The sequence below is a fragment of the Peromyscus leucopus genome, chromosome 14, assembly GCF_004664715.2.
Source record: "Peromyscus leucopus breed LL Stock chromosome 14, UCI_PerLeu_2.1, whole genome shotgun sequence".
Classification (NCBI taxonomy): domain Eukaryota; kingdom Metazoa; phylum Chordata; class Mammalia; order Rodentia; family Cricetidae; genus Peromyscus; species Peromyscus leucopus.
Window position 1 is genome coordinate 51975067 of NC_051075.1, and position 15838 is coordinate 51990904.

General features: G+C 45.9%; 1 protein-coding gene across 1 annotated transcript; it reads left to right on the forward strand.

Annotated features, from left to right (window-relative positions):
* Window positions 1-6295: 6295 nt before the first annotated feature.
* LOC114698365 (acyl-coenzyme A thioesterase 5-like) lies at window positions 6296-13365 on the forward strand. Its single transcript, XM_028877020.2, is given in 5 exon segments — window positions 6296-6981; window positions 10683-10885; window positions 12656-12956; window positions 12959-13156; window positions 13159-13365. Coding segments are annotated over 5 exon segments (1263 nt in total). The 5' UTR covers window positions 6296-6521; the 3' UTR covers window positions 13260-13365.
* Window positions 13366-15838: the final 2473 nt, after the last annotated feature.

Sequence of the window (15838 nt, forward strand, 5' to 3'; positions counted from 1 at the left end):
AACAGGAACTGTGGGAGAAGGCTCTGGGACAGGGAAATGGTTGCATGCACTCCAAGACTTGGTAGTGCCAAGCACTATGGCCACTGCCAGCAACTAGTGGTGTGGGACAGGAGCATTCAGAGGCTGCTCGTTGTAGCTAATAGGTTTTTCCACCAACACAGTAAGCCAGATCAAACCAAATTGAAAAGGTATAACAGGGATATTTGAACAAAGCAACCCCTGGGCGGGTTCTCCTGTCCCAAAGATCAAGGCCAGAGATGTCTCACCACGGAACTAAAGCAGGGAGATTTTATGGATTGTAGGTGAGGGGTGATGAGGTGTCCACCACAGCTGGGTTTGTGCCCAAGTATGGTCAAAAACCAAGTGCTTAGGTGGGTGTCGTGTGATATTTTTATCATGTTCTGACAAATAAAGCTTGCTTGGAGTCAGAGGGCAGAGTCAGCCACTAGCTGACCAAAATTAACCACAGAGGTTTTGGAGGACTATAGACAGGACAGGAAGGAAGCAGTAAGGTGGGGGCAAAGAGGGATCTCGGCCTTTTTGGAGGAAGGAACGGAGCAGATAGGAAGGACTAGTGGCTTCTCTACTTCTCTGATCCTTCAGGTTCTTAGCCCGATATCTGACTCCTGAATTTTTATTGATAAAGAATAATTAGAATAATGCTTCAGGTGGAGACTTGAGCGGCTAGTAACTTTAAGGTAGAGATATAGCCTGCTGCAAATATTTGGATGGAGCTCCTGGGGACTCCAAGTGGTTAGCGTAGTAACCCTCCAAATGGAGGGGATTATTAATACAGTCCATAGGCTTTTCCCCTGACCGGACTCAGCTGCATGGATAAGATTGCCAGACATCTCAGAAATACAGCAACTGTTATTTCCCAATCCCTGGCCTCTTCATACATGGAACCAGGCTCTTCACTGGACCCAAAGTGGCTTCTAAAGGGTAAAAATATCTCCATCTGGCAAGTCCTGACAGAAGCTTCCCAAAGATCAAGGCCAGAGATGTCTCACCATGGAACTAAAGCAGGGAGATTTTATGGATTGTAGGTGATTTGTGTATGGGTTTGGGGGAGGAAGCTGCAGTAGCCACCAAGAATGTGGAACTGAGTTTTTTTGGCAGGGTTTGGAGAGAGAGACAGGAATGGGCCTTTCTAGATCATGAGCCAGAGGTGCCAACCAAACAGTAGCCTGCCTCTTAAAAGTAGCACTGAGAGAGAGACAGGGGAAAAATCTTGACAGTTTTAGATGCTGTGTACTGGCTTTGGAACTACCTGACTTAAATAACTCTGGGGGTTTGAATAGAAATGGCCCCATAGGCTCATGAACTTGAATGCCTGGCCCAAAGTAAGTGGCACTATTAGGAGGTGTGGCTTTGTTGGAGGAAGTGTGTCACTGTGGGGGCTTTGAGGTCTCCTATGCTCAAGCTGTGCTCAGTTTGGGACATAGTGCACTTCCTGTTACCTGTGGATCTGTGGAACCAAAATAAGACCAAAATGCTTTCACCCCAAAAACTAAAGGCCCAAGGCTGCTCCTTTTAGCTACAGGCCAGAAGTTACTGGAACAGGCCAGAAGTTACTGAAACCAGTCAGTTCAGATTCCAGAAACCAGGAAGTGTAAAAGTACAGAGTCACAAGGTAGTCAGGAGGTAATGGCTGCCGGACTAAGGAATGTCCTCTCCCTGGCCCCCTAGGCAACTGCTTGACCATGGAATGTCCCAACCCTAGTTTCCATAGTGACTGTGTAATCACCAGATGCCCCCATGTGGGGGCAGCCAATGAGAAATGGTGGCGGGCAACTACCTCCTTAGAAGGAAAATTGAATTGTGATTTCTGGAATTCCTAGACACAAGCCAATCAGAATTGTACCCATACTAGCACCCCTAAATGATGTAACCTTGTGATTTTTTCCCTTTAAAAACTGAGCTTGCAGACAGGTGGGCACTTCCTCCAGCTTCCACTGCGTTGGATCTGTTGGATGAAGTCCCTGCCTAGGCTTGTATTGCATTTGGATATCCACGATTAAACCTTGCTTTTGCATTCCGGCTTGCTCGTCCTTGGTGATCTCTGGGGGGGGGGGGTCTCGATCTGAGCACAACAGATCGAGATGTAGAACTCTCAGCTCCTTCTCCAGCACCATGTCTGCCTGCATGCTGCCATGTCCCCCCTTGATGATAATGGACTAAGCCTCTTAAACTGTAAGCTAACCCCAATAAATGTTTTCCTTTGTAAGAGTTGTTGTGGTCATGGTGTCTCTTCATAGCAACAGAAACCCTAAGAAAGACAATACCCAGCAATTTTACTCTAAAAAAACAAAACCCCCCAAAAAAACGTAACAAAAAAATCCTTGTAATTAACTGAGATTACATAATAAAGATTCCTTAACTGAGATCACCAAGGGTCTGAAAACTTGGAATTCAGACTTTGTAGCCTGGCTCTTGCAAGCTACAGGGCACCTGGCAGCTGACCCTGAGGTAGAAAAGGTGTTTACAAAGCAATTGGCTTTAAAAAAAAAAAAAATACAAGACTTGTAAGGAGACACAAGTACTTAAATTTATAAAAACAAAACAACAACAAACCAAAAAGAAAACAAAACAAAAAACGGTTCAACCCATGCCCTGTGCTAATGTGGGACAAGACTATGCTTGTGTCTTCCCTCAAGGTGTGGAACGGCTGTCAGACCAGGGTGAAAGGGAGAGAGACAAGAGCACAACTCTACCCTCAGCAGCATCAGACCGTCCCTTACTCAGAACAGCGAGGACAACAACCTCTCTGTGGACATGGAGGCTGTGCCCCATGGCACAAGGGAATGGAGGCTTTGTACAGTTTGAAGGGGAAGTGCCTATCAGGGTGGGAGTCCACTGGGAAATGCATTGGCTTTGGTTCCAGCTCTGCAGTTTCGGGTGAGGAGCGTTTGTGCTGACCATATCCTTGGACACAGGGATCTTGGTTTCAGATAGGAACCATGTGCACTAGCAGGTATCCTTGAGCATGGGAAGCTTCTGTCAGGACTTGCCAGATGGAGATATTTTTACCCTTAACAGCCACTTTGGGTCCAGTGAAGAGCCTGGTTCCATGTATGAAGAGGCCAGGGATTGGGAAATAACAGTCACTGTATTTCTGAGATGTCTGGCAATCTTATCCATGCAGCTGAGTCCAGTCAGGGGAAAAGCCTATGGACTGTATTAATAATCCCCTCCATTTGGAGGGTTACTACGCTAACCACTTGGAGTCCCCAGGAGCTCCATCCAAATATTTGCAGCAGGCTATATCTCTACCTTAAATAAGATTTACTATATCCCATGGATTACGAACACGAGACTGGGAGTGGACCAGGATGACAGAGAAAAGGCGTGAAGAACCACTACAACTTCCACAGCAGCAGACAGCCCGTTAATAGAGTCAGTGACCACAGCAACCTCAGGCAGGGGAAAGGATGATAAACGGTGGCTGGTTAGCCACGACTACCTAGTTACAGAGAGCTTTATTTGGGGGAAGAGAGGACCAGGCCTGGGGGAGGAGAGAGAGAGAGAAAGATGGCGGGGGAGGGGGAGGGAGAGAGAGCAGAGCAGAGAGAGCAGAGAGAGAGAGAAGATGGGGTCTGAATCCAGCTTTTAAGGCTCCGATTATGTGACCACACTGCTGCATGTACGGAGTCGCCCGTGCCCACTGCGGACGTAGGACGCAATACCCTGAACTGCGCATGTGCGGTCATGTAGCTGGAGTGAGGGCAGAATTCTAACAGCAGGCATGGAGCCCGTGAGCCTCAGCAAGAGGGGCCTGAGGTTTTGTGAGGTTTGAAAGTGGAAGGGTGTTAAGATTTGAGAACAGAGTAAAGAAATAAAAAGCAGGAAGGAGACCAGAGTCTGCCCTCGACAGATGAGACTGTTTCCTAGCACAGCCGCAAGTGACCGCAGCTGCCCTCGGAATGGACGCTGTCCAAACCGGAGGCAGATGGTCAAGCGCTCAGAGGTGTGGGCAAGGCGCCTGGGTAGGAGGAAGTGAGTACAGCTCCCGAGGGTATGTGCACCGTAAGATGTTGTTGTTTGGGTTTTTTTTTTTTCTCTTTTTGGGAGCCCCACCACCCAGCTCCCAAACACATCACACACAGAGGCTTATTTTTTTCTTTTTTTTTATTTTGGTTTTTCAAGACAGGGTTTCTCTATGTAGCTTTGCGCCTTTCCTGGAACTCACTTGGTAGCCCAGGCTGGCCTCGAACTCACAGAGATCCGCCTGCCTCTGCCTCCCAAGTGCTGGGATTAAAGGCGTGCACCACCACCGCCCGGCCGCTTATTCTTACTTATGAATACCCGGCCTTAGCTTGGCTTTTCTCTTGCCAGCTTTCCTTAAATTATCCGGTCTATCTTTTGCACCTGGGCTTTTTCTGTTCTCTTACTTCTGTAAATCTTACTCTTATTCCATGGCTTGCTGGGTGGCTGGGTGGCAGGGTGGCTGGCCCCTAGTGTCCTCTTCCTCCTCCTCTGGCTACTTCCTCTTTTCACTCTTCCATCTCTTTTTTACTCCCAGATTTCTCCCTCTATGTATTCTGTCTGCCTGCCAGCCCTGCCCATCCCTTCTCCTCCTTGCTATTGGCCGTTCAGTTCTTTATTAGACCATCAGGTGTTTTGCACAGGCAAAGTAACACAGCTTCACAGAGTTAAACAAATGCAACATGAACAAAAGTAACACACCTTAATATTCTATGCTGGGTGTTGGTGGCGCACACCTTTGATCCCAGCGCTTGGGAGGCAGAGGCAGGAGGATCTCTGTGAGTTCAAGGCCAGTCTGGTCTACAGAGCGAGTTCCAGGAAAGCAAGGACTGTTACATAGAGAAATCCTGTCTCAAAAAACAAAATAATAATCATAATAATAATAACAATATTCTAATTTCCCCTTTTCATCTAAATAAAAAGCAAATGGTTAAAAAAAGTTAAGTTTTAACTTAAACATAATAAGACTATATACAGTAACAATTATCAAGTAAGGATTATATTCACAATATTATGTCTTGCAGGCTGCAAGAATATATTATTGAGATTCAGCTGGATATTAAAGCTATACCTAGGAATTTCAAGGTGTTTTTTCTAGAGACAAGCCATTTATTATGAAATATTTGATGTTATCCAGTTTTTAATATTTCAGCTGTCTTCTGTTATGAAATTCTTGTGTGCCCAAATACTATAGACCATTTTGCAAACAGCTAGGCTTCTCAGACACTGATCCACTAGGGAACGAATTCCCCTCAGTGCCTGCCTTCAGATTTCTATCAGGGTCCAGAACAGATGCTACGAGCGGCTAAGGATGCTAATTTGAGGAATAGCAAATGAAACTGAGCACACTGAGTTCTTTAGTTCATTCACATTATTCTTCTCAGTCAATTCTGTCTAACAGTTTCAGCCCTGTCCTCACATTCAGCTCCTCTCTGTGCCCAGATTTCCTGTCCTCATACTTTTAGTAAGGTCTTTTGACCTGATCTTCATCCTCGGTTCCCTCGCCCTCCATCTATATCCTTCCTGGCTCTATATGCCTGGCCCTGATAAACTCTACCCGAGATCTGCTTTGCCCTCTACTGAACCTCTGTCTTCCTCTCTTCTCTCTGGACAGTGGTTCTGTGTCTGCCTGTGGAATTTCACTCCAATCCTTACCCCACCTGGTTATGCAAAAAGCCCTGTTGTCCTCGGTCAGTCTCTCTGCCATGCCTCTAGGCCTGGGGGAAGGGGATGGAATGAACTTCATTTGCACAACAAACATCTAGGAACCTGCTTCTCTCCAAGGTTGGGGGGGGGAGGGTTAGTACCTAGTACCTCCCACAGCTTGTGCAGTAGAAACTTAGTAACCACTGCCCCAGTATGGTTGAGTAGAAACTTAAAGAGGACACTACCCTGGTAGAGTGGGCATCTTTAGTTTTCCCTTTGAAGGATGGGTTTGGCCTTTTTCTTGCATGCTTTGTCTATGGGTTTGTTGAAAACAGGATCTCTCTATGTATGCCAGACTGGCTTGGAATCGCAATGATCCTGTTTTGTGAGTGCTGTTTGCTCTTAGCACTGCATGACATGTGACCAAATATTGGGCTCACTCCAACTTGGACTTCCTAAACTTCAAAACTGTAAGACATAAATCTCTTTTCTTTATAAATTATTCAACCTTATGTATTTCCCTACAGTAGCAAAAATAGTCTACAATAAGAGTGGCACGGTATTTAAAAGTTGTTTAAAAACAAAACAAAAACCTGGTACTGAATCCACGCAAGAGCCGGACTTGGCCTCGATCTTGTTCACCTAGTGCCCACTGATCCTCAACACCACGTGCCCAGAATCCTCTGCCCGGGCTCAGCCCCACTGCTACTCTGACCTCTCCGGTCACTCGGTAGACATCAGCCCGATTTCTGTCCGTTTCGTCTGCGGCGCGAGTCCCACGGATCAAGAACTCCCAGGGACCCACCAGGTCGGCTCCACAGCAGACCAGGCTCCCTCCGAACTCGCGTGCCCTTCCCCGTGACCTCCAGCCTCTGAGCTCCCAGCTCCCCATGGCGGCCGCGACGCTGAGCCTGGAGCCCGCGGGGCGCAGCTGCTGGGACGAGCCGCTGAGCATCGCCGTGAGCGGCCTGGCCCCCGAGCAGCCCGTCACGCTGCGCGCCGCCCTGCGCGACGAGAAAGGCGCGCGCTTCCGCGCCCACGCGCGCTACCGCGCCGACGCCCACGGCCGCCTGGACCTGGCGCGCGCGCCCGCGCTGGGCGGCAGCTTCGCGGGGCTCGAGCCCATGGGGCTGCTCTGGGCCCTGGAGCCCGAGCGGCCTTTCTGGCGCCTGGTCAAGCGCGACGTGCGGACGCCCTTCGTGGTGGAGCTGGAGGTGCTGGACGGCCACGAGCCCGACGGCGGGCGGCTGCTGGCGCGGGCGGTGCACGAGCGTCACTTCATGGCTCCCGGGGTGCGGCGCGTGCCCGTGCGCGAGGGCCGTGTGCGCGCCACGCTCTTCCTGCCCCCAGGTGAGCCGCTTCCCTCCTGGGCTTGCAGCCCGTGATGCTTCGTGGGGTCACCACGCTCACCAGGAGTCCTTGGAGGTCAGGGCCCCTGGAAAAGCCCTTCTGACTTGGGTTCATGGCTGGGGGAACCCTGAACTGCAGGTCAACTCAGGAGCAACATCTGAGGTTGCTTAGGCAAGAGGAGCCATCAGGGCTTGCCCAAGCCTCCTGAACTAGAAATCTTCTCTGTGACCAGCGCATGGGTTGTCGTTTGGTATCGCTGTTCTAGAACAGTCCTTCAGGCAACCTGGACCAGCGCAAGCACTGGGGAACTTTCTAACTTGCAGGACTTGAGTGCCACTCTGAGCCCGGAGTCTGAAGGCCTGTTTGGGTGACGCCGAGGTAACTCCCAGGTTAAAAGAGCCACAGCTCTGAGAGGAACTTGAGTTCAGTGACTCACAGAGAGATGTTCTAGGGGGTTTGGCCAGGCATGTTCATGACACTCTGAACTGATGAAATGCTGATAAAAGCAGTTTGGAGATCATCCTAGGATAAGGATGCTGTATTTCTTACACAACAGTTAATCCGTGGTGCTGCACGTTTTGATGGCCCCAATATTGCTGTAGAAGATGGTTGGAATGTACATGGCTCTGGCAAACAGCCTTAAAATAGGATAGCTACATATTTATGCAGTAATGAGGAAAAATCCATCAGCACTAAAGGGCCTTTGATTAGAGATTTCCATGATCCCTTTCCTTGACTTCCTGATGGGCATCTGTGTTTCCTTCCTATTCTAAGTCTGTCATCACCTAGTATCCTAATTAGGGCACTCTTTTTAAAGTTCAGGGCATCTTGGGGCCACTAGACGTTAAATCCGGGTTTCACTACCACTGTTTAATTTTCCAAGGTCCATTTTTCTACCCTCTCCTTATTGTAACTTGCAGTCAAGTTAAGTTTTCCTCATCATAGACTCTTTGATCTTGTAATCTGTCTGTTTTAGGGCATGAGCTCTTGCAAGCTATCCAGTTGTGTGTGTTGGGGAGGCAGGGGGAACCTGACGGATCTATTATGGAAAAAGTGTGTATCTTTATTGAGGTGGGAGGCTGGGGAAGAGCTTCCTGAGTCAGAAAAGACAATTTATAAAGGACAAATAAAACAAATACTAAGGCAGACAAAGTCCAAAGGAAGTCAGGGTGGAGGTGAAGTATTAGGATGAACACAAGTTAAAGGCTAGCCTGGACTATAATCATGACTTTCAGATAACCCTAAGCTACAGAGTAAGACCCTGTATCAAAATAAATAAGAGGAAGTGATGGTGCTTATGGTATACATCAAACACATATGATCAGAATCCAGAATTTGATATGGAAAACTAATATAAGTTGATAAAGACATAACACATCATAGGAAGAGAGGTGAACAATTTTAATTGTCCTGGACACATCATCCATGGTAGCTCTGCTACTGCCCTAATATGCCAAAAGTAATCTGGTAACTTTGTCTAATAAAAGTCCAGAATCTTTTAGTAAAATGTAAATAAACATGGTGTAAGTCTATTTGATGGTGTGGTGGTTTGAATAGGTATGGCCACCATAGACTCAAGTTTGATCACTTGGCACATAGGGAGGGGTACTTTTAGGAGGTGTGGCCTTCTTTGAGGAAGTGTGCCCCTGGAGCCGGGAGCACTGAGGTCTTATATGGTCAATCTAGGCCCAGTATGGCACACAGGCTCCTTCTTCTGCCTTCGGATCAAGATACAGAACTCTCAACTCCTTCTCTAGCTCTGTGTCTGCCTCATGCTACCATGCTTCTAGTCAAGACAACAATGAACTAAATCTCTGAAACTGTAAGCAAGGCACCACAATGAAATGTTTTCCTTTATAAGAGTTGCCATGGTCATGGTGTCTCTTCACAGCAACAGAAACCCTAACTAAGAAAGATGCCTACCTTGAAAATTACAAGCCTTGGGCTGGAGAGATGGCTCAGTGGTTAAGAGCATTGGCTGCTCTTAGAGGGTCTGTGGGTTCAATTCTCAGCATCCACAGGGCAGCTCACCACTGTCTAACTCCAGGTTTAGGTGATCCGACACCATCTTCTGGCATCCTTGGGTAGCAAGCACACAAGTAGTACACATACATACATGCAAGTAAAACATGCAGTCACATAAAATAAGAAATTTTTTACAATAGTTTTTAAAAGTTACAAGCCTTGGCACAGAACATGCAGACATTACCTAACAATGTAGAAGTTCTTTAAAGATTTTTTTTTTTTTTTTTTTTTTTTTTTTTTTTTTTTACAAAAAAACCAATGGTAGGCTACTGTGGAATAATCCTTCTCTATACTGTGAATATGTACTACTCTGATTGGTTTAATAAAGAAGCTGACCTGCCAATAGCTGAACAGGATAAGGTAGGACAGTCCTTCAAAATTCCCTGCTTCACAAGAAACTCTGTCACATATGGTAGGCCAATAGGCCAGACTTAGATGTCCCATCATTACAGAGGAACCTTGGGTGACTGTCCAGGCAACCATCTGTTTCTGTCATTTCTCACATTTTCTTGAAAGTCATTTGCCTGCAATTTCTGCTTACTCAGGTAATATTACTTCTTTCTCAGGTATTTGATGGAGTTAAAGACTAGATAGTTATAATTATAGTTTTTCTTACTTATGATATAAGATAAATTAGATATAAACCTTTGGACTCACAAAGATAACAGGTAGAATATTTTATTTAATTTTGTCAAATACAACCAGACATTGTAACTGTAATTCTTACTTGATAACTGTTTTTGTTGTATATAGTTTTTCTATACTAAGGTTAAAACCTTCCTTTTTAATTAACACAAAAAGGGGGAAATGCTGTGGAATAATCCTCTCCTACACTGTAAAGATTTGTCACTCAAATTGGCTTAATAACACACTGATTGGCCAGTAGCCAGGCAGGAATCTTACATGGTACAACCAAACTAAGCATGATGGGAAGGAGAAGGGCACAGTGAGGAATCGCCAGCCAGACACAGAGGGCACAGGAGATGAACATGGCATGCTAATAAAGGTACCAATACATGGCAGACATAAATGAGGAATATGGGTTAAATTAAAATGGAAGAGCTAATTAGTAATAAGTCTGAGCTATTTGCAAAGCATTTATAATATACAATTCATATTAAGCCTATGTGTGGTAATTCTGGAAGTGGCTTCTAGGTATTTGGGAACAGGTAGTCAGGACATTAAACTTCCATTTACAGTAGGCTTTGATAACTTAATAGTTGAAAAATCAAATAATCATATTTTTATTACAAGCATCAAAAACAGATTGGGGGGGGGTTAAGTAGGAAAAGAACATATTGGAAGGTCATAAATGTAAGAAAACATTGATAGGGACTTTGGAAAATTGGGACCAGCAAACTGAGAGGATCCAAGGGAGGTTGAACAAGGAGCCATGCATCTAGTCCCAGCACCCAGACAGCAGCTGATATCCATAAAGATGGGCACTCAGAGTTGCTGGGAACTTGGTGCAAATGCTATTGAACTGACTAAATGGTAGACTGCCCCTCGCTCTCCTTTACTCAGAAGCCCTGGCCTGCTCAGATGTATATCCAAGGAGGTCTCCTCTTAGAGTAGGAGAGGAGGTTTGGATTCCCATAACTCCCCTTCCTTGCTCCCACTTAAATGAAAATGACCTCTAAAATTCATTAGAGGACTATTGTTTTTGTTTCCATAAGGAAATGGACCCTTTCCTGGGATCATAGACATTTTTGGACTTGGAGGTGGCCTTCTGGAGTATCGGGCTAGTCTGCTGGCCAGGAAGGGTTTTGCTGTCCTGGCTTTGGCTTATTATAACTACGATGACCTCCCCAAGAGCGTGAAGACCCTTCACCTGGAGTACTTTGAGGAAGCTGTGAACTACCTGCTCAGGCACCCTCAGGTTGGCTGTTATTTTTGTTTCTTGGCTTAGAAACTATGTTCCTAATACAACCCCCGCCGCACCCACCGAGGTAAGCCTTTCAACCCAGTTGCTCAGACATTGTGAGACAAAGCAGAAAGAAAACTAAATTTCTCAACTGGGTGGAATTTCAGGGCATTGATCTGGTCATTGAACAGTCTGATGACTGAATACCTCAGATAAAGGGAGGTATTGTGGTTTGTCTGGAAAGGGAGCCTCCTGAGACATGGACACATTTGGCACATAGTGGAAGAAGGTGGATCAGCCTTTAAGATCACTTGCTGATCTTCCAGAGGACCATGGCTGGGTTGCCAGTACCCAGGACAGTGGCTAGTAACTGCCTGTAACTCCAGCTCCAGGGAATAGATGAGTATAGCTCTGCACACATAGACATAGATGGAGAAACACACACACACACACACACACACACACACACACACACACTTCTATTAAAACAAAATCTGGCTGGGCTGAGGGATATCACAGCTGGGCCGGGTCCCTGAGCTGCATCATTGCTTTGCTTGAGTGTGTCTCCAGGCCCTGGTTTTGTCCTGAGCACCAAATGGCTCACACTTGTGAAGCCCTACAGCAGGACCTAACACTAACTGACACACGTCCTTCACTTGGCAGACAACAGAGGCGTGAGACAGGACTACAGGTGAGGAAGACACGATCAGGTCCACGTGAGTTCAGAGTGCAATGTGAGGCAAGGCGGGGACCGGTGTGGACAACAGAAAATCACATTCAGTGTGAACAAGGAAACAGAGGCCACTCCTGAAGCCCAGCAGAAGTGAGAGCTGATGGGAGGAGCCTCATTTTGCAAGGGTTGAAAGCTTCCCTGTTAGAAGCAGTAGAGGCCTTGTCTGGGAGCTTCTGGTTTTGTAAACATTTCAGTGAAAGCCTAGTAATGTTCCTACAGAGTCCCATTGCCTGACCCTACAATCATGGAAGAGTGTAATTTCAGTCACCCTGCCCCCACTCTGCAGAGTCTGTCAGTGGTTTTGAATTTAAACAAAGTCTTCAAAGTCTCATTCCCCTCAACGCTCTTTTTAAAAAATAAGAAACTCTTTGTTTGAAGCATCACATTCTTCCCCAGTACCTACACATGCATCTTGAACTCTTGCTCATAGGCAGAATCTTACCTCACTTTACTAGGATGCTTATTGGATGACCATGAAGCCATGTAGAGCCCACCACTGTAAATTCATCACAGATAAAAAAGAAAACATTTTCCTGACTGGTGCACATGAGCCTCTTCTAGACCGTGGTGTTGCAGAATATTTCTTTCCACTGTGTGAAGATATGCTACTGTGATTGGTTTAATAAAACCTGAATGGCCAATAGCTAGGCAGGAAGAGGTTAGGCAGGACTTCTGGAGATGGAGAGGTCTTGGAGAGAAGAAAATTAGAATAGCCAGTCAGGCACAGTGGAATCAGGATGGGCAGTACAGAGTAAATGTAACCAATCCTTGTAAAGGAACATAGAATAAAACATACGGTTAAGTTATAAGAGCTAGTTAGGAACAACTCTAAAATAAGGCCCAGCATTCCTAGTTACACCATGGGACGTCGAGTTGAGCCTCATCTTACTACTAGGGACATTGGTTTGAAGAGACCTCATCACCTTTCAAAAGCCAGGATGGTGCAGAGGGAGATTCAGGCTCAGGCCGCCTTGCCTCCATAGGTTGGCATCACTAACTGTCCTACCCTCCAGATGAACTCATTCCCTTTCTTCTCTCTGTCTCTTTCTTAGGTCAAGGGACCAGGGATTGGCCTGCTGGGGACTTCCAAAGGGGCTCAACTCTGCCTCTCCATGGCCTCTTTCCTGAAAGGCATCACGGCTGCTGTCATAATCAATGGCTGTATGGCCAATGTTGCTGGAACATTATACTACAAGGATGAGACCATGCCCCCTTTGGGCAGTAATCTAAATCGAATCAGGGTGACCAAAGATGGCCTTAAAGATACTTTGAATGTTCTGAATTGCCCTTTAGAAGGACCTGACCAGAAGAGCATCGTCCCTGTGGAAAGGTCAGACACGGCCTTCCTGTTGCTTGTGGTCAGGATGACCAGAGCTGGAAGAGCGAGTTCTATGCCAATGAGATCTCCAAACGCTTACAGGCCCATGGCAAGGAGAAGCCCCAGATCATCTGCTACCCAAAAGCAGGGCATTATATTGAGCCCCCTTATTTCCCATGCTGCCAGTCTACCCTACTCAACGTTTATAACGGACTTGTCGTCTTTGGAGGGGAGCCCAGGCTCATGCCATGGCCCAGGTGGATGCATGGCAGAAACTCCAGACTTTCTTCCACAAACACTTGGGTGGTGAAGAGAGGACAATCCCAGCAAAATTGTGATTTTCTTTGAGTAGTGACATTTGTGATCACTCCTGAGAAGGGCTGCCACTGTTAGGATGTGTATCCATTTTTTTACCTTTTAATAAAGTCCTGAATTTTTCCCCTGCAAAGGTGTTATGGATGGTCTTCTTTATTGGTTGGAGGACAGAGTGGTTCCTACATTCTTAGGGTGCTAAGGATGGAGCCCAGGGCTTGTGCATGGTAGGCTAGCACTCTGCCACTGGGCTACCCCACTCTACCTTACAGGGCAGAGATTTGAAAGAAACTTGAGAGGTTGAGAAGCATGTTGGCTCCCTAGTACAGCATGCAGCAGGCAACTTCAGTTCCAGGATGAGAAGTGAGGAACATGGACCAGCAGTCCCTGCGATATAATGCAGTGAATAACTATCTGCTAAAGGACGGTTGATAAACACATCTGTACTCTACAAGAAAGCATATGCTGTAGTCCCTTCTGTATGTGGGTTCCACATTGCAGATTCTACCACCCATGGATTGAACTTATATGACAACAGCACTGTGTCTATACTGAACATACAGGGGCCTTTTTGGGCCATTATTCCTTAAAATTGTTGTGATTGTAAGGGAGCTATTTGTACAGTGTTTGTGTTCCACTTAGGGACATAAATACGTGGGGTGTGATCTTAACATTTTAAAGATTTTTAGATTTCATGCCAATTCCACACCATTTTATATCAAGTACATGAATCACTGGGGAGAAATACGTGGATGACCACCAGTCCGTAATTGCACACAACCTTTGTTAGTGGTGTGTGTGTGTGTGCATGTGTGTGTGTGTGTGTGTGTGTGTGTGTGTGTGTGTTCTCCCTTCGCTTTATTTTCCTTTTAAATTAGAAGTTCCAAAATAGGCAGAAAAGAGAAAGAGAAAAGGAGGAAAGTATAGGCCTTGGAAAAGTATAATAAACACGCTCAGTTGAAGAACAGAAACAAAGTTTTCAGTTTTTGGAAGTTGGAGCAAAGTTGTTTCCCTCTACCCTGAATGCCCAGTAACCTAAAATTAAGCCCAACATTGACATGCCTGAGTCCCATGCACTTACACAAGGTTGATACAGTTGCCTCCATGCCAAGAATGCAACCTTGTAGGATGAAAAGACAGAGAAAAGACAGAGACACCTGAACCCTTGAACATGTCACTCAGGGTGTCCAATGGGGGCAGATACAAGAATTGAACATTTAAACCATGCCTTATTCAGAGAGCTGACAATCTGAGAGGACAATGGATGGGCATCCTAAACTGTCTTCCACCTCATCTGCAGCCATCAGATCATATAGGGATGGGGAACAGAGGCAGTGGATCACAAAAATTCAGTCTTGCCCTCTGGCCAGAGAGGATCAACTCTTCTCTCAGGCTGTACTTTTCTCTCCATACCTTTGCTCTGTGCAGAACGGGAAGGGCTTGTATCCACCAAAGTCACTAAGTCCTGCCTTCCCAAGTCAATGTGGTGATCAGATTCAAGGCTAGCTTGGAGGCAACCAGCCATGAACAGTGTGTCCCTGATAACCTGCAGTGTGGGTGAGCAGATCCTCCCCACAAATGAAATGCGGACGTCTCCTGAAATAGAGAACATGAAGTGTATTGCCAAATCCCACACAAAGCAACAACTGGAAGTTTAGTCTTCATTTATGGGTGTAAAGACTATTAAGAAAACCAACACAGGAATCTGAAAACACACAGTGAGCAGACAGAACCACAGACTAAACAGTTATCACATATCTAGCGACCAAAGACAGTTTAGAAAAATATCCTCACTAGCATGCTCAAACTTGATATCTGAGAATACTGTATACCAAGTTAGATGAAAGAAATATATAATTTTAGAACTTTTTTCTAAAGATTACCATGTAGAATATATATTACAAAATCAAGGCATGAGTTACAATGTAGAAAATATATTTAAACCTCAGGGCAAGCTACACAGAGAAACCTTGTCTCGAAAAACCAAAAAAAAAAAAAAAAAAAAAAAAAAAAAAAACCCTAAAGCCAAAATGGTGTATTTTAAAAATGGCAAGAAGGAGTCACACCATACAACAGGGCCCACATGGGACGTTTATTGAGAAGAGGGGAGAGAATGGGCAGAGAAGGAGGCAGAGACTGGTCCCTGGGGACAGGAGCGAAGGAAGAGAAAGAGATAGACAATAGGTAGGCAAGGCCCACCTTTTAGTGCCTGAAGCTGAGGGTATGGTCTGTCAGGACCCTAAGGGCAGGCCAGTACAGATGCCTAAATGCTAACAAGAAGTGGTAGGTGCCAGCAGACCAAAGAAAGAAACAGAGGGTTCCAGGATTAAACAGGATAAAATTTACAGGGAACTTACAGACAGAAATGTGTCTTGAGCAGCAACCTGACAGGTGATTTTTGCATCCAATCATAGGATAAAGGTTCATGGCCTACATTTGGTAAAGGTGGGCCATGAGAACTGGAATATAGCCAGTCTTCTCTAACTTATTATTGTCAGTTAAAAAACAATCTGGGTGGCTCTGATGCAGACCACAGCAGTCAGTCAGGAAAGGAGGAACCTGAGGGCAGGAGGCACCACTACCACTGTTACCCAGTGTTGTTGGT